General features: G+C 43.4%; 1 protein-coding gene across 1 annotated transcript; it reads left to right on the forward strand.

The window, feature by feature from the left end:
- Positions 1–3,314: 3,314 nt before the first annotated feature.
- On the forward strand, positions 3,315–26,639 carry LOC143353261 (uncharacterized). The gene is made up of 2 exons (XM_076786441.1): positions 3,315–4,817; positions 25,701–26,639. Exons 1-2 carry the CDS (start codon positions 3,914–3,916, stop codon positions 26,189–26,191), a joined length of 1,395 nt encoding a protein of 464 aa, XP_076642556.1. The 5' UTR covers positions 3,315–3,913; the 3' UTR covers positions 26,192–26,639.
- The last annotated feature ends 363 nt before the right edge of the window (positions 26,640–27,002 follow it).

The following is a 27,002-nucleotide window of genomic DNA, read 5'->3' on the forward strand; positions in this document are numbered from 1 at the left end:
TATAAAATACAATATACTCATATACAATACTCATTCTTCTGATAGCTTACATATTCATGAGAATTTTGTTTAGAATTTATTAAACCTTGCTCAAGATTCACATTTTGCACTCAATAAATAAAAAGTACTGAAACAATGCCTCTGAATTCTTTGAATGTTTTCCTCGCTGTTCCGTATCAGATGTGCTCATTCTCGTCACAAGAGCGCTAAATCCACCGATAAGCGAAAGAGCAAAGTCCACGAAAGCACAGTCTCCTGTTAATAATTAGTAACATTTTCTCTTAATCAGTGGACTAAAGCTGTAAAAGATACCTGACGTAGAAAATATTATAAATCGTTAGGTAAGAGCGTTTATGTTCTTGTTCATCTTGTTTTTAGTGCTGTGACATTTCTATTAACGGTGTAATGGCAAATTTTATTGCCCGTTTTATTCCAAGAGCATTGATCATAAATATTCAAGCTCGTCTCAGTTAATGTGCGTTCAAGTTTAATATCCTTTTTCTACTGTGTCGGACGAGCGTAGATGAAATCCTTTAAAAACATTCCAATGGGTATTTATTTTATTTACATACTTAGATCTGTAAGACGGTAGAAATGTTCCTGGAGAATATCTCGATCGACCAGATTGCGGTAAAAAGTGAATAGCAAAGGCGTAGAAACATTAATTTTCTTGTATGTCGACTTGACACTTGCGTGCAAGACAGAACTGCTGAATAACAATCGATCGCGACCGCGCCAAGTCAAAATAGTTAATAAATCTGAAAACGGAAAAATAGAATCCATCGTAGCGATTACTGTACTGTGGATTTTATAACGAAAATTGACTAGCCATATTTTCAAACAGAACAGAGATTAAAAGAACTGGAGAGTGTGGGTATACTACTTTTGGCTTACCGAAATAATCAAAGAAAGAAAGCTATTTCAAAGCAGCATCTGCTTCATACAACCGATGCAGAAAGTTTTTACTTTCCATCAAAATCCCTTGCCTATTCATTATAAAATACTCGTCTTCAAAGGAAAATTCGACCCGTTCATTAAACGACAACCAAGTGAATTTAATCACTAAAAATCGACTACTTCAATGCCGACTCTGATGCTCTGACTCATTCTAGACCCGGACACAATGACGATCGAAGGAAAAACCTTATTAAAAAACTGAGAAAACTTAAATAATTCCTCCCATAATGCTATACTATTCAACCCCGCAATAGCGATCTGTAACGCCATATACTCGTCCCTAGAAAGTTATAATTTATCAATCTAAAAATACTACAACAACGAATATGTGATCTCCGATACACGACTACTGTAATTGCGTGTCAAATACTCTCAAAACATTGCTTAAATAAAAAAAAAACAATAACCAAGAACCGAAAGTGGATCGCAACGGAGAAAGCTGCACGTGTTGGTAGCAAACTCTCAAGCTGCCAATTAGCAACATTTTAATTCGTGGACGCGAAGCAAGTATATCAACAGTGTGGAAACGGATCGCGCAAAGTGGGCCACGTCGCGGAAAGGTGCATACGTACGGCACACACCGATTGGCCCGGTGCCAATTAGCAACTTTATCGAAGGCAGAAAGGACACTGCGGCCATAACGAGCACCGACGAATCAAAGGAGCGAAAGGGACGGATGTAGGCCGGCCAGGTTAGGTATATATGGGAAGAGTATGTACGGGCGCGTTCAGGTGAAAAAGATCGGCCGACAGTGAGAATCAGAACTATGAGACTGTCAGGGAAGAGAGTTCGATCAAGATGAAGATTTCCTGATCTTGATGCCACGGGGAACGGACGGGGAACGGATGTCGCGGGTGGCCGCAGGTGGCGCCCTCGATATAAGCTCATCTGACTGAACCGCTGATACGGGGCCGCTCTCCTAAAACTTTCACGGCGGAATGTGTCATCCTGTCACTGAACCCACATGGGGTACCAGACGTCCCATGGGCCCGTCACGCGTCCTCCGTCTGGCTCTTCCTCTCCGTCCGTTCCATGGGATGCAGCCCTCCGACAGCACGGATCGCCTTTGCACGAGCCGCCCTTATGTAACGCTCGACAAATGCATCTTGCGAATGCAACTTCTGATGAGATGTACGGGACATCGGTGTCATTCTATGCATTAGTCTATCGATTGCTTCAACAGGGTACTTATATATTTTATTGTATTTCGGAGATCCCTGTACGCTACAAACTTACATAAGGATTACATTCGCTACCACCGTCGTTTACTCAGACTGCGGATCTTCATGCGAAACGAAAAATTTTCTACCTAAATTACGACAGAATAGAAAGTAAAATAAAACGTTTTTTTTTTTTAAATAGTTAACAAGCTGAAAATTAAAATTCTTTTAATGTGTTGAAGGATTATTGTAGAAATGGACGATAGACTTCCGAAAGATCATGAAGCCACCGCTGGTCGGTAAAGCGTTAAACGCGAATCAAACCGTCGATTCCCGAAATCCCTGTTGAAGCTCCATCAACCCTTAAACACCCGGCCCGGATCCAAGGCATCAATCCTGATCTCAGGACTACAAATCACGTCGTTAATCCGCTCGGTACGATAGCTTGTCGGGTTACGAACGTATACTTGTCATCGGGACGCGGACCACGCGACCAACTTTCTCGGCGGCGTTGTGCGCGCCGCGACGTGGCTCGGCGATCTCGCGTCCCGTAATTAACCCATCAGCCGTCAGGGCTTAATGAAAGTGCAGGACGACGTCGCGTCGGTGCCCGTAGACAGGTGGGACACGCGTGTACACAGAGAGCGCGAGCTGCGACGACCGGTCGCCGGCTCGTTGAAAAAGGACTCGTAGGAAAAGAGCCTCGGTGGCAAAGCAGGCAAAAGCAGCAAGGCAGCCTGTGTAGCTGGTTCCAGGGGAAGAGGCGAGGTAGGTAGGTAGGAGGAGGAGGAGGAGGGACGGTGATCCTGGAAGGTGGGTACGGAGATATAATACTCGACTACCTACCCGCCACGATAAGTGTCAACTGCAGCGTGCCAGATAAAAAGAACGAACGAAAAATAAAATTTCGCTCCGGTGATCCATCATGAGGCTACGGGCGCCGGACGCGCAGGCTCGTTCCCGATTGGCTGGCTCCGCCCATGGAGGGTCACGTGTGCCCTGGGAGGTGCACGCCTACTCGAACGAAAGGCAGCGCCTTCCTCGGTTAGGCGTACGGGGAGCAACGCTTCTGCGTCGGAGGTTCGACGAGGATGGAGCGAGAGTGGTTTACATGGGCGACGAAGACGAACAGAGGACTGGACACACGGCAGACCCCTGCGGCTCTCACCTGCGTGCAAGCCTTCGACCGTGCCGCCTTCTAGCTGCGAGTCCACCTAGCCAGTCCACTACAGCGACCCTCGTCGATCGGATCGACGGCCACGCGCGTCTCCGTTCTCTCTTTCTCTCTTTCTCGCCGTCTTCGGTTCCCATCTTCTTCTCTCCGTCATCCTCGCGACGTAACGGTCCGCGTCCACTGTCGCGACGCTGAGGTGCCTCGGGATAACTGGCGCCTGCGTCCGCGGATCGACACGAACCCACCTGACAGAGAACCCCTAGCGTCCCATTGATAACGAGACCGAGCTCCCGCCGCGCGCGCGATCACCATGCCCGCCGATCCATGGAACGAGGTTATCTGCTCGCGAAAGTGACTCGCTCGATCACACCTCTTGAACTTTGCTCAATTAAATAGTAGACAGCTGGATATAGCCTGCAGGAGGAGTGCGTCAGTCTGTGATATCTGTGTTGCTTCTGGACTCGTTCGCGAAACGCGTACTCGGACATTCGGTGGCGATGCCGATCGATGATCCTCTTTAAGGAGTTCCTCCCCTTTTCTTGGATCGTTCGGCAAACGTAGTGATCAGTGAAAGGCCCCGGTCGAAGGGACAATTTGATGTATCCGAACCACCGCCACGAGGATGATGATGATGGACATGGGCATGTACGGAACCTACGGCAAGCCTGACTCATACCCGAACTACGTGTGCACAGGACAGGGGAGTCATCATCATCACCAGCCCGTGTCCGTCGGCGGACACGTGCCCGTGCCACCTTCGCCCGAGCTGGCGCCGGCTCATTACTTTCCTCAGACAGCGGTCTCACCGTATTCATCCTCCTCCTCGGAGAGTTTCCTTGCTGCGGAGTCTGGGACACCTCCGCAAGGGTTTTACTCGACGTCCAGTGGGGTCCTGCAGGAGGATGGTACCACAACCGCTATCATCTCCTCGGAGAACGGGCTGAGCTACACGAACCTGGACTACGCGTCCTCTTCGTCCTCCTACGCCAGCCAGCCGCAAAACGGGACTCATGGCCCAGTCGAACAAGCCTACCATGTCCAGCAGGCAACCAGCTACAGGGACGAGCACCATCATCACCATCACCACGCGCCTTCAACCGGCAGCATCCACCAAAGCTCCATGGTGCCCGGCCACTCGAGGAACGAGCACGAGCTGCACCATCAGTCTTCTAGTCATCACCACCACCACCACCATCATCACGAGACCGACTATCAGATCGCCGGCACCACAAACTATCTCCACCAACTGCCCCCCGCCGAAGAGTCCATACACTATCATCCTCAGATCCGGCAGAACGACTACTCTAATCATCCCGCTGGACATTACAAGGAAGAGACCCCGGACCCGGCTAATTACCACGTGCTACAACAGCCAGGACATCCTCAGCATCAACACCAGCACGCCCACGGACACCATCATCAACAGCATCCACACGCGCACCATCCCCAACAACAACAACAGCAACAACCCCATGTTCCAACGTATAAGTGGATGCAGGTCAAGAGGAACGTGCCCAAGCCCGTCGGTATGTAGATCTCTCCGTGTGATGTATTCCGGGCCAACTACCGTGAAATTAGCATGCCGTGGGGGCGATCCGGTAGCCGCTCGTTAACTTCTGTTTAGCGGAGACTAGACGGCATAGACGCGGACGTCCACCGAGGTGATCGCTATCGCGCCGGGAATTAATGATCGATCGCAACCACCGGGGATCACGAGCGTGTGAACCGATCGAAACCGAACCGGTGATGAGTTCATTTCGGGACTTTGACGGGCCGTTCGTTCTTCTTGCGGACGGACAGCACAGTCTTTGAACAATTCTTTCTTCGAGGTCGCTCGGTATTGAACTTTTTGGGGTGGACAAGCTAGAAGTGGATCGAAGATAAAATCCTCTTGTTTTGTGTTCCTCTAGTCCCAGATCTTTTACGCACACTTTAAGAATTATATCTAAGATGAAATTCTTTAGATTTGATTAATATCAGTTTTGTAAAAATTGTCTTCAACAAATTTCGTGCTAGTTTGTAAATGGTGTTTCTTCGTCTGAAAATGTTTAATGTCCATTCGCAGTGCGAAAGGATCGAGTACTTCGTTTTCCGCAAACTTCTGAAGTCGATTGGCGCCGGTAGCAATTCACGTAATCATAATTCGTCGCGTTCAAGTCGCGACACGACCCAATTGTCGCTCGTTGAGGACACTTTACGCGATCTCCTCGAGCCACAGGGCCCCAATCGAAGTTCAGCGGTTTTCACTTGGGTGGTGAATTCAATTAAGATTGACGGAGAACGTGAAATGTGACGTACTTGTTGGTCCGACGACCCGGTGGCTTCGAAACGTACACCACACCGTAACAAGATTAATAAAACGTGACACGTAATTCCGGTCTGCAAGATCCACGAGTCCCGCACGTGCTTTTCTGGCGATTAGGAATCGCGGATCGATCTTTCCTCGCCATCTTGTTCCATGTCTGATAAAATCGTTTGTTAAATATAGACGCGCTTCAAAATATTTTTGCGGGAAATTGTACTTTGAACGCGGAATTGCTCAGCAGTCCAAACTGGCACGCTATAGGACCATTGATTAACGGACGACGATTAACGAAATCTGAGGAATTGGTTTCAATCGATAATTCTATCTAATTTTAAAATTAATAGTAGATTACGAGCGATTATGAATTTGAGGGGTGTGTTTATTGAGAACGAGTACTCTGTCGCGAGTATTTGTGAGAATTAAACAACATGTCTGCAATTCTAATCTAAAAATAACCTGGTCTCCACTGGGATTATAAAAATGTGTGTCTGTCGTTTATAGGGACACGAGATTAAAAAGAATTTATTTTTCAATTGCTTTCAGTCTTTTCCAACACGATTATATTTTTGTTTCTACAACACTGTTAAAATTGTGAAATATTTTTGGACCCAGCTACAGCATCACTCTTAAAAACGCAGTTTTGTATTTCAAAAGAGCAGGAAGAATTGGTGTGAAATAATTTCGAAAGTTCAATCAAGAACTGCATCAAGATTAGTGTTTTGAGAAATTGTATTATTTTGCACGAGATTTAACTGACTTATTATGCGCCGTTTTTCGAAAGGAAATAAAGTGCAACTAAAAGACGTGTCCACCATATTCCAATTGTTTGAAATTTATAATTACAGGGGTTGTAGTAGTTTACCCAAAATTTGCTTAGACGTTCTCTTATCGGGGATATTTGCAAACAGTGCACTTTCTCGCCAAACGCGCGTCCCAAAGATAACAAGGACAAAAGCGGGAACGGTAGCTAGGAAACAGGAAGCATTCCGGTACAAGATGGTAGCAAGAAAGTTTTCGAAAATTTGGATTCGCTGCGCCGGCACGATAACAAGCGTTCGGCGAGATATATTGAACATTTATCGGTGTTTATACTTGTCCCCGGAGGAGTTGTTTAGCTTCTATTTACGCCTATGCGACAGTCGTAAACGCGACTGATAAGATTATGCACACGAAACCAGTGTAACCAGAGATACACGGGGTTTTACGAGAATATCGTACGGGGGCGGCCATAAATCAACCCGGGCCTGGAACGTTGCTCGCAACGTTGGTTATCTTTTGCCCGCGAACGACTCGATTACTTCACTCGGTTAGGCATTCCGGAAATATTTCAATTTGGATCGGGAGATTCCATTGGAATTTGATGAGGAGCTTGCTGGTGCTCGAGTACGTTTTATCGATTGCTGCGATCGCCATTTCGAGCGGAGTAGCAGACGATTATTGGAGAGATCGTCACTGTTTTGTGATCGATACTATTATATTTTTATCTAGTTAAATATGTTAAGCTTGGCTACGTAAAAAAAATATTCAATCTCTAATTGCAGTCACAGTTTAAAGGAAGGGGACCACCAAAGCCGATCTGAAGCTTGCGATTGAGATTTTACCATTTTTATTTAGCAAAATTATGTTACACTTGAATACGTAAAAGCTCAAAATTATTGAATCTCCGGTAATACTCACAGTTAAAATGAAGAAGACCTTAAAATACCATTTACTGCATCGCGATCCTTTATTCACTATTTTTACTCAATTAAATATAAAAATCTTAGCTATATTATAGTTGAAGCTTTTGCTTCCACATTCTGCCCTAGAAAAGGTGAAGATTGTTGTTCACCAAAGTATATTTCAAGTTACATATGTTGCCAGAACTCATTCCACTGTTTAATATTGTGCTCTGGCTATCTTCGATCTTTATTTCAATCCGGGAAAAACGTTCTCTCCAGTTCCTCAACGAAGATTACATTATCAAAATATAAATTCAGGATTTGAAGAAATTCATTTATCTGAGATAGATGATACACATCGGCCTTGTGTTTTGTTGCGGCAGGAAAAAAAATAGAAGTGTACCGAAGAAATATCGAGTCTACCCGAAGGGGACGTTTCTCCCTTCGTAATAAAATAAGGAAGTTAATTGTCTCGAAAGTTTCGCACGCCACACTATACCGGAGGCAACGCTTTGATTATCTGGACAGCCCCGTTTCTCCGTTGAAATAGCACAGGGACGGGGAGAAATGATACTACAGGTGTTTAATTGTAAAAAGAAATCCACGCTGTCGAGCGTGCTCGCGAAGTGAATTTTCGGGTGGGACCTATCGTTTTATCTGGCATCGTACACGCATTACATTTCGGACGAGATTAAAAGCTTTTCTGGATGTATCCCCTCCGGTATTCCAGTCATGCCAATTGTCCCTGATCGTACGCAGTACGGGAATAATTCAAATTCCATACGCATGAGTTCACCAACTGTTCCATTGATTTCTCCATCGGAAAATAGAAAAAAAGTCTTGCGAATAGTAGATGCAAATTTTATCTGATTAGTACATGTCGTGCACGGCTAGGACATATTTTTACCTGTCATTTCAATCGTGTGCGACGTCTGACATGCTATACGAGTCGATTCAAATTTGTCGATGTAAATTAATGTGGTCATTCTGCGAAGAAAAGATCTTGGTTACATTCGAGAGGAATTCGCAGCGATTGAGAAATCGTTGGAGGAACTTTACCGAGCAGAAAATTATTCTACACCCAGGGAATTCCAATATGGCGGGCGCAGCTCCGCGAAGGTCGAGATATTAATTGACCGTTCGAAATTGAAACAGGGGACCTTGGAACGAAAAGTCTTCGGTTCGATTAGTATCTGCTTCCAAAGAACACTGTAACTTTGTCATCCCTTATCTTCCTAAGCATCCCTATAATAACAGCCATAACTTCTTACAATTTTGAAACTGCCTTTATAGTCCTCAAGCTATCAAAATGACAGCTTATTGACGAATTTAAAACGGAGTATCAATTAAATGTTCTGAGCTTTGCTGGTGGGAAAGCGAAAAATTGAAATAGCATCCTCAATAACAATATCCAGAACTTGTAAAATTTTGAAACTCCTTGTATAATCCGGAAGTAAGAAATTTAAACAGAGGACCTAGAAACGAAAAGAAATTAATCTGTGTCTGCTTCGACATACTATTTTGATAGTTTCAGTATTGTGCAGGGGGTTGAAAGGTTGTAAGATGTGGATGTTGATCTAACATTGTTGCAGATTTTCGATTTTCCACGGGCGAAAGCGAAGAATGTTTACAAATACAATGATCGAGTCGCGGAAAAGGGAATATTGGTACGTTCAAACAAAATGTATCGCTTGGCGATCGGAATCAATGGTAGTTGCAAAGATATTGGTAAGCCCTGATAAGATTCGAGCTTAAGAACGAAATTTCTGCACTCGAGTTATCAGATTATTTCGGGAGATTGTACGCTGATAGCCGATAACGCGCCTTTGAGCTTTAATCGAAACGCAATGGACTCGCGAGCCCCGCGGCCGATCCCGGATCGAGCAAACATTAAAACCAACAAAACTGTGCCTAATATTAAACATTAACAATATGACATAAATTAAATATTATATATCCACCGATAACATTCGGCATCGACGCACATCATTCTTTTAGGATCGTTTCTAAAATTTATTTCCAAATACAGGACGTTAATTGGGCGATTGACAGAAGATTTTGCACCAATTAAACATTAAAAATGGAACATATACTGTAGATGTATAATCATCGATTCTGCATCCTCATTCTTTGGCATAATTTCTAGATACAAAACATTAATGGGGTCGTTGAAAGAAAATCGTTGAAAATAATTACAATCGAACCAATAAAACTATTATTCTTACTTCACATATTAAAAACCTAATACATATTGCAAGATAGAATACCTAATAAAACTCTGCATCAATTCTGGACTTTACACATTAATTGGTTTATTGAATAAAAATCGATTGGAGCGAAGAAATTAAATGAGAACCAAAAAAAAATGTTGTCTTCGTTAAACACTAAAAATCCAGTATGCATTCAGAACGTAAAATTATAAAAAGAAGAATTAAGTTTCTATTTAGCGTCAGTTCTTCGTAATTGATGTAAACAATTTGTATTCTGCATAAGAATCCGCAGTCCAGTAATCACCAATAAAAATTCCGTATCGTTTCTAAAAATAAAACGCGAACGGGAACATCGAAAGAAAATCAATTGAACTGAATGAATAAATTCAAATCAACAAAAACGTCATTCTTATGAAACACCTATTCGAGCGAACACTGTAATCACTAGGCTGCGGCTCTTTATGCAATTTCCTAATTTCATGCATTAATGTTTAACCCTACGTATGCTATGTCGCGGTGGGGATAAGCGACCGTGGCAATATGTACAATTTCATTCCGATATAAGACGACGCTTTTCATTTCGAAATAAGAAAAATCGCTATTCCCGCTTCTTTCATTTCATCCGAAATTCGACGAAAACGGTCCCGAGCGAAATCGTCTTATATCGAAGGAAAACTGTAGTGAGATATCGGTGTGGGTCAAAAATGACTCCGGCATAGTCGTCCGAGGGATACGCGTCGAATCGAGAGAAAAATTTCTCTGACCGATTGGAAAAATCGCAGCAGCAAACTCAACTGAAGATGCTATTCATTTTTAGTATAAACGCTTCCTCGTGTTTCAAGCATTTGCTCATACTATAAATACACAAAAATCTGCAATCTAGTAATCACCAATCAGCATCGTTTCTAAAATTGGGTCACAGGAAGAGACTCGACCGACTGAACTGAAACGAGCAACTAACTGTCGACAAATGAGGAGAAGCTAATAGTCAGCGACAAGGAAAAACGTCGGCAGATTAGAGAACGTAATAGAGCAGCCGTGAACGTTTAGCAAAAGTAATCGAGTTTCGTAATTTCGTGACGCTATGCGAACGATCCCGGATGCAGAGTCTCGAAATTACACATTTGAAGTCGGTAATAATCGGCCGATTAGCATACGCGTATCTAGTTATTTGCGTGAGCCGGTTGAACAAAAAGAGAAAGAGAGAGGGAGAGAGATCGGTTCTCATCCGATAGAATAGGATGATCGCGATCGAGTCCAGTTGTCGAACCGTTGGGAAAAAAAATCTCATGAATAAGCAAGACGTCACGCGTCGATCGAAATCCGTTAATTTAGATGCGATTTCCGCAGCGGAGCCAGTCATCGGGACATAAAGGCATTTTCCACGAGAACCATCTCACCGCCGACAGAAATGTTATACACACCAGCTTAACGACCGTTTTACATAAAACGCGAATGTTGTCGGGGCAGATTTTTCAATGATTAATTCATACACGATGGATACGCGATACGTTATCCAGCCACAGGTGAACAGATATCATTTATTATTCATTTATGAATCCGCATCGCGCTCGATGAAAATGGACGTGACGGGGATTACGTTAATTTCCTGCGAAATGCCCTAATGTATTCTGCGCCGGTGATCCGTTCGACGGATTACCGTATTTTTCGTTTGCATCGTTGTTCTCTTGTTTGGACCTGTTCGTTTGTTATAATAGTTGCTGCTGCTGCTGTTAATTACTTCTCTTGGATTTATGGGTCATACATAAAATTAATATCCATTGTAGCGCTTGATGGATTGCTGACAATGAGTAGAAAATCGGAAAAGTTGTCTGTGGAAAATTATAAATCATCGAGCGATTTTTATGATCGTCAAGGGTGGTTCACGATATTGATAGTAGTTTGACAATTGATAGAGAATTATGTTACATGTAGATTCAATGCTACTCTTCCAGAAAAATCGAAAATCAAACGTGCACTATTCAGTGAAATATTAATTGTTTTAATCCAGTCACTGTGCTGTAGAAACATTTAAAAATTTGTTAAATACTGCTGCATTATTCTGAATTCAATCAAATTATTACTAAAAAGTGATTTACGTAGACCTTGCGTCTCGCAATTGATACAGACATTTTTTATTGCGCCTCAAAGTCCGAATAATGCACAAAAATCCATAACAATCAGGCGGTATCTGCTAGCCGAAGTGTCAAATTAAATATTTGCTGGTCCCTAATAGTCGCACATTTAATAATTTTTAGCCAGTCGAATTTCAGCAGCTTCAACCCCTGAAATTGACCGGGAAATGTCGTTGAATTGCGGCGCAGATTTTACGGGAAAACAGGAATTTCAATTACAGTTTCGTGTATCCAGAAGGTAGGAATTCGCGAGGTTTCTGCACGCGAATGAAAAACGCGGATGTCGCAGAAACCTGGCAAGGGGTTGATCGGCGGGGGGCGGTACGGTTCCGTTCGCATGTCTCGATGTAATAAGCGTCACCCTCCGTTACGTCTCGACTGGTGTTATTAATTTGATTATAATGAGCTATTAAGTGAAACGCTGGTAATCCTGACAAGCTCCATTCAACGGGCTAGGCTTTCGAGCCACTCTCGGAACCCGGCGATTGCCTCAAGCCCCGTCGCTGTTAGGCAAATTACCACCGTAAGAGCTGGGGGAACACTCTTTAGCCTGCCATTGGATACTTTCCGTTTCAACCACACATTCACTCCAAAAATCTCGAAACCACTTCAAAATGTTTACCAGGGTACTTAGTTCGATTACTAAATTTACGATTTTCGAAAACTAGTTGACCTTGAAACCTCTACTTCGACAGCCCGTCCTTCAACTCTCTATAAGATATTTTTTTGCGGTGTATCAGATGGAAAATCGAGGACACGCTTTTTCTATAAAATTCTGCACAATGGAGACACTTTTAAAATCATGACTGAATCTTGTACAGATTTGAAGATTGATTTTCGCCCAGTTTTTCCATTCAATAGAAAATCGAAGCACAGACCTTGGATTAGAATGCAGTGCTGTGCCTGAAGTTTAAAATTTGGAATGCATCATTTTCTACTCACAGAGGGTTGAAATCTTGAAGTGCAGGGCCGAGGTACGATCCCATAGAGCCACAGGAATCCAAAAATCGCCATCAAATTCCATGACGTCAAGAGAACGAAGCTGCGCAGTAGGCTCGAATCGAAATAACAAGATGGGCGGGGCGGTGTAGAGGGGCGATTTCGGTAGATTTTGGTTGGTTAGGTTTTTTGGTTGGCTGGGATCTCACAATAGCCCCGTGCTTTTTCCCTTCGTGCCTCCATAATGTGTTCCATGGGGTCCAGAGTTCGGAGGGTCTCTATGGGGACGGACCACCCTTCTCTCTGGAACCAGAAGAGAAAAATAGGGGATGAGGAAGGGGGTGGTAGAGGGGTTTGACGGTAGTCGCGACGCTGTCAGCCCTCCCGATTTATCATACCAGACTCGATTTCTTCTCTATATAATCAATAGCGGGATTGCCAATACAGCGGCAACGAAAAAAGGGCGGAACAAACAAGCAACCCTTATACCCCCGGTGGCAATCGTAATTCCAGACATTCAAGCTGGCGTCCCCGGGAAAAACGCCCTCTAGTCGCTTTGGAAATCTGTATACACCTTTTTTGGTCGCATCCCAGACGAAAAAGCGAAGTAATTGGAAAAATGACCTTGCCGGGGGTTGATTGATTAGAGATTAGCTCCCTTAGTTATTGGGCATGACTGGATCACCTTCGAGCACCTCTTGTTCATGTGAATATAAATGTTATTGAGTATTTCATGGTGTTCCCTACTTTTAATTTTAATTAGAGAGGGGAGAATGTGTCCTTATTTTTGAAGAATGCAAAATTGTAGTATACAATGGTCTAATTCTATCGATAGTGCTTTTATAAATTAGTTGAACGTTTTTGGAGTACGTGTCGATGAAGACAAACCCACCCCCTGCGTTTATAATTGTTTCTATAATTTAGATTACGGATTTTATGTATAAAAATGGCTACGTAAAATACGTGACTGGAAAGACTTTAGACGAATTTCAAAATATATTTGTATCATTTTCGTCTTATTAAAACTATTGAACGAAAAAATACACTTTTAGCAATCTCATTTTTCTCACAATTGACTTACACAATATTTATTCAATATCAGGTTCAAGTTATAGAACGCAGTTGACAATATATTTAAAAAATCATCGAAATTAATAGTGACAACTTAACAGGAGAATTTTCGCTTAATTCCCTCAAAACGGTGACCGCGTTTGAAGATCGCCCGAAAAATCCGAACTACGAAGGCGATTCATCGGGACACGCGGTCCTCCAGATTCCAAAGCGTTGTAAGCGACACCAGAAACAGTGTCCACATCTTCAGTGGCAACGCATTCGTAAAACAGCGTCAGGAAACACGGAATCGCGTCTTAAGACGATCGTTAAACTTGATTTACAGCAGCGGCCGCGTCAAGATACCGTCACAATCCAGTCAAACATCATTCAACGCTCGTGAAATTGATTAACAACGTCTCCATACATTCAATAAACGGTCGGCCGGTAATAAAGTCCGTTTAGCGTAAATTAAGGCGCACGCGAACGCATATACGAGCCTGGTTATGACGAATTATGCCAGCCGTGCCCTGCGGGCCGTGTTTGCGCCGTTTCGCCAGTTTTACGGCATATTTCACGTTACTTACGAACGGAGCAAAGCAAAACCACCGTCTTGATTGCACGATCTCTCTTTCTCTCTCCCTCCCTCTCTTTCTCTGCCACCTGGTTCGCGAAATGTTCGTTTTATATTCGAGCGTGTAAAGCCGCTTTACGACATCGCGTCACGTATCCGACGACTACAGAATCGACCACATCAATTCCGACGATTCTTTCCGCGATTTCTACCCCGTGGGATTGGAATTTTCCCGACGCTCTTCACGAATGGTAACGGCCCGTGTGGAACGGGTATTTGTGCTTAGAACCTGGATTGCGTGGATCGAGAAGTGCTATGATCAGACCACAGTAGCAATTCTATTACCCTAGCTCTCCCAAGCCTCGAGCCGTCACGCGGAGTCGCAAAGGGGAGGCTCCTCGAACGCATACTCCTTTTTACCCATTTCTCCTGAAAAACATTGTTTTTTAAAAAAAATTTCATAATATTTAAGCGTCCGATACTTTCTGAACATTTTACTGAAAATATTGCATCGTTCTTTGCCAATCAGTTCTGTGATTCCATTTTTAGTTCTGGGATTATTTTTTGACCATAGCAACGGGACTTCGGAATATTAAACTTAACTGTTCCAAACGACAATAAATAATTTTGCTGAGAATTTTGCACCCAAGAAGAATAGTCCTAATTTAAAGTTTTGAAACCTGTGGGTACAGCGAGCCCGCCCCCTCCCCTCGGGAGTGCTAGGGTTAACATTCGGTCATTCTTTAAACCGCCCCTCATTCTCTAGGTTCATTCTTCGGATACACAACTTGACACATCAAGAAGTGGCATAGTATTCGGAGAGTCCACTACTTTCCCCAGCTAAATTGTTTTAATATTTTATACAGGAGATACGTCCCATTGAATACAACATTTTAATGATGGAATATAGTCATACAAATAAATGATATGACTACTCCATCTCGACTGAACAACGTGCTGGCATAAACTCCGCGAACAGCGTGCCCGTTTTCGGGAAAACGGAGTCGCAATAGCGTCGGGTGACTTGCGGGCCGGGTCGGGCTTTTTTCCCGAGGCGTCGCGGCGATATATCGTTCGGTGAAGTGCCGCGGAAATGAAAATCACCGTGAGCGAGACACGTGGACAGGGTCGGTGATTGTCGGAGCTGTTGGGGGTGAGTCTCGGGGGTGGATCGAGGGGGGTTCAGGTCGCGCTAGCAGGCAAGCAGGGCTAGCTACCCAGCAAGCAAGCACGCAGCCAGGCAAGCAAGCTACCCAGCTAGCAAGGCTGGCTTGTTGCTGGCGAGTCTGCAGCCTCGGGGGTAGCCAGCAGGGGAGAGTCAGTTACTTAGGGTTGTTGCGGGAGTTGCGGGATCCGGGGTTCGCCGTGGTTCGGCGGGTGGCAGCCCGGGTGGAAACACGCGAACGATCCTCTGATCCCCTCGCGAGATATCGGCCACTCACTCACGCGTCCGCCGACGGCCCTAGCCGAGCCGCAACACGCTGCTGCCTTGCTTTGCCTTCGCCGAGGCTCTGCCTGCCTCTGCCTTGCCTTGCCTGCCTGCCTGCCTGCCTGCCTGACTGCCTGGCTGACTGGCTGACTAGCTGCCTGGCTGACACGGCTCGGCTGGTCAGTTGCTCCGTTCTACCTACGCTCGCAAAACCGACCGACCTACCTCTTTCTCGCGCGCTCCTACTCTCTATCTCTTCTCTCTCTCTCTCTCTCTCTCTCTCTCTCTCTCTCTCTCTCTCTCTCTCTCTCTCTCTCTTTCTTTATTCTCCGCTCGCTTTATTTTCACTCCTCGATTCTTCTTTTTCAACCCGGCTCCTTACCTCACGCTCATTTTCACTACGCTTTTTGCCTGCCTCCTTCTAGATCCTAGCACTTCGATCGCCGCCGCGCGAATCCACCCCGCTCAGGCTATAGGAATCTTTGCTACCACCTGATTAGAGGAGTTGCTGTTGATCTATTAAAAAGTTGTGACCCAGGGACCCATAGACTTTGAAAAGTTAGGAAATAATTCCCGGTAGACGGTGCGTTGACATTCTCGAATCGTGGTGTTCAGGTGAACGTTAACGCGCTGCGTTTGCAACGTCTCAACGGAAAGTAGACTCCCGTGACGCAAAGGTCCACGTACCTCCAGATTGATTTGCTAAAAATACAAAAGAGTGAACGTGACACGCCGTACGAGGCCAATAAAAATGAAATCCTTAATATGCCAAATCGACTAACCTCGGGTCCAGAAATAAAGTTGACTGCACGCAATCGTTCGGGGCAGGTACGTGTGTACGTTTATGATAGCTAGAAATTCAAATTTCCGAGCAATTCTCCGTGTGGAACGAAGAAAAAGGGAAATCGGAACGAAGGTTACGCGATCCACGCGTGTGCACGTTTCGGCCGGAAGCTTTTTTCACGGCTACGGAATTATATTCGGTCGAAGGTTTCGTTCTTTCATTGTAAGAAGTCCCTCGTGCCAGAGGGCTAGAATTGAAGAAAAAAGGAATCGCCCCCGGCAAATTCGCGGGAAGGAAGGCTGCGGAGGTTATCGACAAGCCGAATGCAAAGCGTGCTATGCCTAATTTCAGCGGGAAACGCTTCTAGTGCTGCTATGGCACGCACGTTGCCTTTTACACGTTCTCGAACACTGGCCATGTGGATCCCTGCTGGTCTGCACGCAGACCTCTGTGCCGTACAATGTTGGTTTTTCATTGAATTTCCTCTGCTTCGGAATTCCTGATACGAGAACTTTACGAACCCAGCTCCGCAAGAGCTGGAAAGGAAAATATTTTATACGTGCAAAGTTACGAGCAAGGGATGGAGAATTTTGTCATCTTCGGTGGTAGGGTTCGCCAATAACGATCAATTTTCTATTATTGTCACGGCAAACCAGATTGGGATCTTGTTTGTCAAAGTCCGCTGACACTGACTCAGGATATTAGCTATCTCACCGCCGAAATCTACATAGTTAATGGCGCGCCATATCAGAGGGGTGGCAGTGACAGAAATTAGGCCAATAATTCGTACTCGATATTTCAAGCACCTGACTTCTTTTTATAGTATCAAAATGTTAGGCGAAGTAATTTGTTTCAGGACCTAATGGCGAACTCCACGAATTAAAAGGTAGCTACCCCTATCAAGTGCAGAACCACCTAACAGGATCAATCGCTTTTCTATTTAAAATCGCATGGGATTATTTTTTCTCTAATTATCATCTCAACATTTGCATTAATTCATCTGCAAGTGGATACAAGTTTATAGATTTTTAAAATAACTGTTCAATTTTAAGCTACAAGGAGAAGATGCCTCTACAAGCTCAAGTCTTTTAAAGTTCTAATTTATCTTACAGCTTTTAGCGAAATTTTATAATTTTATAAAAATCCACAACAGTCTTTAGTCTGAAACAGCATATGGAATGTTACTACCCGTAAATCCACACTGAATTTTTTTAAACAAAGAACACACCAACCTTCCCCAGAGATGTAGCTACTAAGTCATCCTCAAAAATGCAGTTCAAAACGATTAGTATCCCCAGTCTCGAGCAGCGAAGTAAATGTCGAAACCACCCCTGAATCGTTCGAAGCTGAAATTCATCTTACAACTTTCTCCAGACCGAATCTACCGAAACAAAAAAATTCAGAAATCTTCCTGAAGCATTCACCTACTGCGAAACTGCAGTTAGAACCAATTAACATCTCCGATTGAAGTCCTCAAATAACGATAATCGTCTTACAACGACTCCCAACTCTTTTTCGCTCTAATTCACCGCACAACTATCTCCAGGCCAATCACATTACGAAAATTAAGAAAATTCGCACGTCTTCCTGAGACGATCACAAACCGCGCGTTCGAAAGCGCAGTAGAGAATAATTAGCATAACCCCATAATTTCCACGGCGGAAGAGAGTGAATGGGCCATTAGCGCATCCTCGCCGGGCGAAACAATATTTCAAAACTCGGTTCACGATGAAAATCGTGTTCACTCGTGGCGAAACAGGTTCGATTCTCGTTCGTTAGGCGTATCGCAATTTACTGGCCGTACACCGTGGCCAGCGTTTCCGCGAGTAGCGCGTACGAGCGCGCGGCGAAACTTTATTACGACGAACGTAAGTAACAGTAAAACACGATAGCGCCTATTGATGCCGTTCGAGTAACAATAACGGTTTTACGAGGCTCGTTAAACGTCCCGATATTCCTTATTACCGTTCACCGGAGCCTTGTTAGGCCTGCGAAACGCTTCCGCTCGCAACGCAACGCGCCCCTGCTCGCTCGTACGTTTAATCATTTGAATATCGTCCGCGCGCGTGCTCCGCGAATTCCTGGATCCGCGAATCGCGGAAAAACTCTTCCCGGCCCCTGGACGCTGTTTATGGTGTCGTTATCGTTCACGGTAGGCGTCAGTGGGTAGAGAAATTGTCGATGATTAAAGCCTGTAAATCGACAATGTTATTACCGGCCGCCGGACATAAACAACGCAAAACCTGAACCCCGGACTGTGAACGTAAAGAAGCCGAAGGAGAAGCTGAAAGCTGCTCTTCAGGCTCGTTTGGTGTATATTGTTTCGTTAAGCGTTTCAACGGGAAGCTTCTGTGCTTTCGATTCTAGAAGGTGCTGCGGGTTCTGTGTGATTTCTTCCTGAGATATTGGTGTTTTGATTTGTGCTCTGGTCTGGGCCATTTTGTGACAAATTGTTCAGTTCTATGGTTAGAAGCAGTCGAGGAATTTCGAGAGACTGTGCCAAGTTTAGGAAAGAAAGGTTGAGACAATTCGGCGAATTTATTGATTAATATTTGTCAAACTGTGTGACGTACTATCTATTATTTCGAAGTTGTAATTAGACCGCGGATTTTATGCAAAATTTATTCTATGGCGGATTTATGGAAAAATTGAGTAGTTTATTATGCAAAGCACATGGAGAATTGCAGAAGAGTACTGGAAAAGTGTTAGGGTGGTTGTATCGTGTACACTATTCGCACATTTTCATTCTATATGAATACATCGAGTAGCTTTGGTAATTTGAAAGAAGGATCTAATCTATATTGATATTGTTCTGAGAAATTGTCGGGGGAATTTCGTCGATGATAGAAGAGTCACTCCGAAGGGTTTGAATAAAATATGATACTAACACTTTTCAGGGTCCACTTTCATCGACTTTTTTGCGTTCATAACAATTCCATGATCTACACGTATGACTCAAATATTTATCCACAAGAGGAGCTAGATCGTTTGGCGTTGTAGCGTGTAATCGGATGTGGAAATCAGATACCTTCAAATACAGCTGGATCCTGGCCAGCCGACATTTTTTTCCGCTGAAAGGTGTCCTGGCGAGGTGACTGCACAACTTTTCAGGCGGTGGTGACAATAATAGTCTGATTAAACATTGCCATAACACACGAAAATGTTCATATGCCCATGTGTGGTCATACAACATGTTTTACAAATTATTCGATTAGCTTGAAACCGTGAGACAATTTTAATTAAAGGTAAAGACAAACAAACGCTGATAAAGCTACAGTGAATGTCAGTCAAATCAGACTCTTAAAAATTTATTTCTGTGTAAAAAAAAAACGCAAAAACTACGATAATTATTCAGGAACATCAATAAAATAAGACTGTCTGAAAAACAAAAAGGATTTAATATCTAATGAGTGGACTGCAGATCTTTATGAAAAAATAAACATTTTTTGCATTAACTGCAGCATACACGAACCAAATACGAGTGTATTTCTCTCTTCTGCAGTCATATTAAGTGGTAAACAATGTGTTCACATTCTCAAATTCTTTTAAACTTTTCAGAGTTTCAAACTACACCTAGCCATAAATGCATAAAACCGCAGTCTACTGATGAGTTTAAAAATGCTAGGAAATTGTTGGAAGATTATATTGTATTTGAAGTTTTCAAGAATTTGGATAACAATTAGAGGCTGGATAAGAATGGTGCCCCTATCGAGGACCGTCTTTCCTGTAACACTATACCAAAGGACTTGCTGCCCCCGCAAACACACTCACCCCCTACCCCCTTTACGTCATCTGCACCCTGTGGCCCCCTGGCTTTTAGCCTTTGAATAATATTTGAATTGCGTAATGCTCGTCTGAAAGGGGGTCGTTACCGCATAAGGGGCAGATGATCCCGTGTGATCAACGGATTAGTTTCTCCGGAGCGTGCGATTTTATCGAGAAGAATTTTACCAAAGAAGCACTATTAAACCACCGCGGCATTAAATCACTTTGCAATTACTCAATAATTTGCAATGCTCTCCTCCGACTACCGCAAAACAAATACACAATAAACCAATCTTCACACTTATCTGCCGGGAGCCTATTAATAGGACTTTCGATCATTGTTACCAAAAGAAAACTTAACAGTAATTTTTTACACAATAATCTCAAACGCAATTATTAGATTACTGTACTGGACTCACTGGTTCAGGATTAATATTGCTATTTCTGTTGAAAGATCTATGGACTTAAACAAATTTATATAATATATATAATATATATAATCGCTGGGAGATAATTTGTTAATAAAGAGCCAGCAATATTATTAATATAACGGAATAGTTCTCAAGAGCGACGCCATCTTGTTTCCCAGCATCTGCGGTCCGAAAAATCCGCTTTCAAGCTTCTAATTATAGAAGTTTGTTTTCCTTTCGATGAACAAGTCTAGAGATAGCGGTTTCGAGTGTTCGCAACGCATCCTGTCTACAATGTGTTCCGCTGGAGGATTACAGGTTCTACCAGAAGCAATTTGTTGCTTCGTTTTATAGATTTTTCCGTGGTCCGGACTCTCGCACGAAGATTCTCTACCTTTCTTCTCTCTCGCTCTCTCTCTCTCTCTCTCTCTCTCTCTCTCTCTCTCTTTCTCCCTCTCTCTCTCTCTCTGTATTCCTTTCGTATTCTCGCAGGACGCCTCGCGTCGAGCGAGAGGATATCTCGTCCGGAAGAAAACGAGCAGAGAGACGTAATCGGAGGAGGGTCGAAAACAGAAGAGGAAAGATGAATCGAGATCGAGGCGTATGAAAACATTAAGGCTCGCCTGCCGGAGAGATATAGAGTTCCTGCTCTCTCGATCCGGTTCTCGCGGGACGCGCTTATTAAACGAAGAGCTCTAATTTATGCGCTCGCTCAAAAATATACCGACTCGTGTACACCCGGTGCTCCGGAGCTTCTCTTCTTCGACGTTCTCCTTGAATGAGATTCCCTTGGAAAATTTACTTCAGTTCCGGGAAGCTCGACAGTTCTTGCGGCAAATTTTCTTGTTGCAATCGCTGCTTCAGATTTTGTTGAAGTTGAACCGGAATAGCTGAAAAGAAACAGCAAAGCGACGGTCATCAATTCGTACAGGATGGTGTCTTTTATTTTACTTCTATTTTCTAATGTTGCAATTCAAGTTTCACTTGAGCCAGTTGAGTACATCAGACTGCAGATTTATAACAAAAGTAGACCGTTTTCATCCGGTTCAAATTATCAAAGCAAGAATGACCATTTTATTCGGCTCCCGTTTCTTACGAACGGACCATTTTTATTTTGCAGTCCGGTTATAGTATTTTGTGTTGTATACGTTATTCCCATTGAGTCGAGAGCTTCTTCGTGAATTAAAATCGCCTCGTTGCTTTTTATTTTGGAGCGCTGCGGTCAGATAAGCTTCTTTCTCGGAACAGTTTTAGTTCCAGGTCGGAACAGACGGTGGAAGCTCAGAAATCGTTCAAGTGGCTTCATTCGCCTTTATCCACGGGCATTATCTACGTTTTTCCCTCTCTTTCCAATTTCCTCCTGGCCGTTCTCACTGGCAGGCGCCGCGTAAAATAATAATATTAAGCCAGGTGAGATTTAATCGGGGCCCTTTGAACGAGCCCGGTCTGGCATGCATGCTTCGAAACCCGGGCTGTAGGTGTTGGTGGTGTTAACGCGAGCACATACGCCCACACCGTCGTCGTACACCCTCGTTTGCAACCACCGTCGCACGACAATGTGTGCGGGAATTACATTCATGTTCGGCGGCGAGCTTAAGTGCACTTGGTCGATTCACGTTGAGCCAGCAACTTGGGACGCATTTCGCATTTAATTACTTTTTCGGTGGACGCCGGCAATATCGGCTGACTGGCCGGGCTCTGTCGGTTGGAAAGCTCGCGATACGTGCGAAACATTATTACAATACCTTCAGAAAATTTAGCAGCAGAAGAGAAATCGATTGGGATTGACTATTTTGTATAATAATTTTATATTTACGGGATAGACGCAGTTCAGCGAATTTTTGTTCTTGATAGTTGTGGTTTCCGAAAAAATAAGAGGCACTCTCCGATTTTTAGTTTCACTAGTCTGGCAATGTGGTGAAAATTAATGAAGTCAACCTGTGATTGAAAAGAATAGAAAACTTCTCATGTGAAATTTATAATAATCGCTTTAACATTATAAAATATCTGTATTCATTCTAAACAAGAAAAGCTTGGACCGCCTGTGGCAGTGTAACAGGAACGAACATTTGTCGAAACGCTTTACAATGATTACTAGAGTTCCTTAGTTGTTCTAACAACAAGAAGACTGTTAATGGATTTCCCGTATCGTAACGGAAGGGAACGGCCATCAGCCACTTTTCTCCGATCCAGAAATGGCGCTGTAATTTACAAACTAGATGTAGAAGTCGTGTAATCCGCATTACTGTCTTGCCACTGAATAATCGATAAAACTCGCGCGATATACGCGCCGTGTACGGTTCGCCTCGCGATATAATCAGCCATGTCCGATTCCATTTCTGAAAAGACAAATCTCGAACACCGGCCGATCGGGGAAACGCTTACCCGAGCGGAATAGGCGAATCACTTTCGATTAAACGGTGCACCGCTCGCGCTGTAATTAGAATTTCCTCCCCGAAGAATATGCATAACTGTAATTAAAATCGTTTAGCCGACGATCTTTCTGAGTCGATGCGATCTCCTTGGAGCGAACGTTGACCTTGCGAAATTGAATGTTTTGCGAATACGCAAACGTTCGTTCGCAATTTTTCAAAATAACAATTTTCTGCGTCATTTCTAAGAAACTGGAGCGAAACAAAAATTTTCTGCATCAGTTGGAGTTCTTTGCTATTTGTAATAAACTCAATTCTTTTAATCTCTCCACTGTTTCAATTTTCCCCTACTTATCTTTGTCACAAAATCTGCTAATTAATCTTAAAAGGATTATTATGTGAATTAAGTTTAAATTGTAGTAAGAATTGGGGAATAATTAGTAGAAATCCCTTTAACGAGTGGAGTTTAAAGACAAAATTGTTTAAAGTAAAAATGATATGTCTTTTGAGGGAAGAACGACGTTCTCGAATTATCTGATAGGTCGAGTGACTATCGATCGCGTCGAACAATGAATCGTTCTCCCGCGATGATGTTCATGTGTATTTTTTGTTTTCGCTTCGAGGTTGCTTCTTTTTTAAACTTGTTCATCGTACCGACAAAGAAAAGAAGCCAAGATATTTCTTTGGACGGCAATCTTATCTCGATGCGACGATAAGAGGTTCGATCGCGAAACGCGAGTCTGCACGGAGACGGAGTGAAAGTCCTGGAGGCCGGAAATTATTTGTCCTGGAAGCAAATGAGAACAGGACGACGCGTCACGGGAGAGGGTAAGAGGTGACAGAATAAGGAATAGACAGATTAGGAAGGGTTAAAGACCGAGATAGCGTGGAATTAAGAGGGTCGTTTGAGATGTTAATTATTTTTTACGAGCCCGGGACCCTGGAACATTAAACTGAAACCATTAAATCCACTTTTAATTTCTGGGACATTCTTTTTCAAATTCTTATTTCTACTGCTATCAACCATTTAATTCAAAAGACTTGCGTCGACCTAGACTTTCAGTGTAAACTGAAACAGAACATATTCTTTTTAACAAAATGAAGTTCGACACATTAGGTGAACCATTTTTGAGCCTTGAAATATTCTTTTCAGAGTTTTTATGTGCACTGCTATCAAAAAGACTTCTATCGTCCTAGAATTTTAGTGTTGAGCTATAAATTTCAGACGAACGGGAGTCAATCCCTTTTAATAAATACCATTTTTTCGAGTTCTATTTTAACGGGAAAATGTGCAGAATAACGCAAGGTGGTTTCGTCCAGCATTAACAACCGTCAGACGGAAACTTCGCAGCCCGGTGAAATGCAACGGTGTAGAAAATCAGTCTGCGCGCTCTGTCCTCCCGTTAAGGCGCTAAATTGATGAATGAGTCGCGAAAACGAGAAACGTTTCACTGTACCACGCCGGCCGCGGCTAATAGAACTTGTCCAACTTGATTATTCGGGCTCGAAGATGTGCGGGCTTAATGGCCGCCGGCCAAGTTCCGGGCCCCAGTGTTTAAGTGACTGATGTTTTCGGATAATTTGGGGAAATCCGCCGAGTAACGTCCTCGCGTTTATTCGGCGAATAGCGACCAGCTGACTGGCAATGGTCATTGAAATATGAAAGAGAATGTTCTACCGAGTAGAGTGGGGAGCAATACAGGCAAACACGGGTGAAAAAGAAGATGTGGCTCTAAGGCGGTGCCTCGAAGGGTTTCGTCCACCCTTCGCCATTAAGTAAATTGACTTCCACATACCGGAGGACTAAATAACAATCTAATTTCCATAATGTGTAAACGACGCCACCTTTTTTCCAGGGGAACGCATCATTCTTTCCTTACTTTGTCGCGTTGTCTTCAGGTTCTACCGAGTATGTATCGTGTGTCCGTCGACGGTTTTGATGCTAACAGAGTGTACGAGAAGTATTTACTATTGCATGCTATGGAAAATTATATAAGGAAATGGAATTTTTTATTAACCCAGAAGTAGGGGTCGACCTCTACATTGACCTCTAGTTCTGCAATCTTGCTAGTAAGAATCAGAGTCTCCCCGTTCTCGATTGATCAGGCTCGTGTCAAGCATCGTCCATTTTGGTCACAAAGATCAAATTAGACAAAATTTGCGGAGTGACCAACACGGAAGATCGATAGATACGGGCAAAGTGAAATGACGCAACTGCCCTTGACATTCGGCAACAGCTGATGCAATTTGATCCAGATTTAGGGCTCAACCCTATCGGTCCCAGACAGGTCCGTTCTTCGTAGCACTGACCAGCTGTGTTGGACAATAAACGGCTGCGGGCCGAAGGATTAAACTTAGGCTTAATTCGACGGATATTGCCTTTAACCTCCTCTGGACACGTTGGACACGTACCACGAGAATTAGAGGAAGAATCAGGATTGTAAGGGACGGGGAAATATGTGCCCCTTGGACCATTGAACTGGTCGTCCTTCTAAGCTCTAATTAGAATACTTCGATACGTGAGGAGAAAATTAACAGATACTCCATGATTAGTGTAACGAATATACGCTAAATATTTTTGTATGTATCGTACAGTTGTGCTTTTACTATATAATAATAATATTAATCGCAATAGCCAAGCTGCTATCCGTAGCATATGCTAATTAGCAGATATTCGTAAGACATGCAATTATAAGATAATTAGTAAGATATTCAAATTAGCAGAATTTTGTACTAGAATAAAAGGAATTAAGGATCAATTTTGATTTGTTGCAGTAGCAAAACCGAATCCAAATTTGGGAGAGTTCGGTGGCAGCACGATCGGGAGCGGAAGTGCATCTACCTATACCAACACGACGAACGGTCCAGTGAACTGCCTTACCGGCGGTCCCTTGGCCGGTATAGCAGGTGGCTTTAATAATACCGGGAGAACAAACTTCACGAACAAGCAGCTCACGGAGCTCGAGAAAGAGTTCCACTTCAACAAGTACCTGACGAGAGCAAGGCGCATCGAAATCGCGTCCGCGCTGCAGCTGAACGAGACGCAGGTGAAGATTTGGTTTCAGAACAGACGGATGAAGCAGAAGAAGAGGATGAAAGAGGGCCTGATACCGACCGAGAGCTCGACAGTGGCGCAACTAGGAGGAACAAGGAGTAACAGCAATTCGCCGACTAGTTCTTCGAGTCACGAAACCGGCGGAATGGGTTTGTCGAATTTTACCAGCGACAATAGTCGCGAATCGCCGCCAACCTCGTCGAAAGATTGACGCGTTCTTTGCTGCAGCAACGAACGCATTTTCGGCCTAAGATTCCACGACGATTGGTGAATTACGAGAGACACGAGAAACTGATTTCAAATCTCCCGCGCCTAGACGGCGCTACCAACCGATCCCTTAGCTGCTGCAGCAAACTTCACACGACAGAACGCATGGGAAAATACAATGAAAATATTGTAAGACTTGCAAACGAATTATCAAAATTAATCGACTGTAGAATAGAGATTCGAAGGCGTTTATATCGATTGTACGAATTATTTATTTTGATTCCCCATTTTTGAATTCGTGTATGCCGCGACGGTAATATTGATAGAGTCGATCCGCAAGGTTACCATATACCTCAGTTTGTGTAAATGGTATAATAATATTTATATATGTAATTAGAAATACCAATGATTACACGCAGTATATCCTGTAAAAATAAACTGTGAAAATGCAACTTTCGACGCTCATCGCGTCCTAAGGTTACTCTTCTTTTTGGCGAGGACAATTATTGTTTAATGTTATCATCCTCCGTTTTTTTCTACAGGTTTGATTTTAAATATATATGTGATACAAAGAAAACAATTGACACTTCTTGTGAACCGCATGTTAGTGTGATAGTATTAACTAAGCTTAACGACCTTCGTAAATGTGGTGTTCATCATAATGAATTATAACTACTGTGTAATGATAGCATGATAACAGTAGTTGTGCTCCCAATTTGAATATCTTCTGTATGTATATGTACATAAAGTCTAACACAAATCTTACGTCAACGACAATGTATATCGTGCATTATACAGTAATTAATTAAAGGTAA

This window comes from Halictus rubicundus, chromosome 4 (genome assembly GCF_050948215.1).
Source record: "Halictus rubicundus isolate RS-2024b chromosome 4, iyHalRubi1_principal, whole genome shotgun sequence".
Classification (NCBI taxonomy): Eukaryota; Metazoa; Arthropoda; class Insecta; order Hymenoptera; family Halictidae; genus Halictus; species Halictus rubicundus.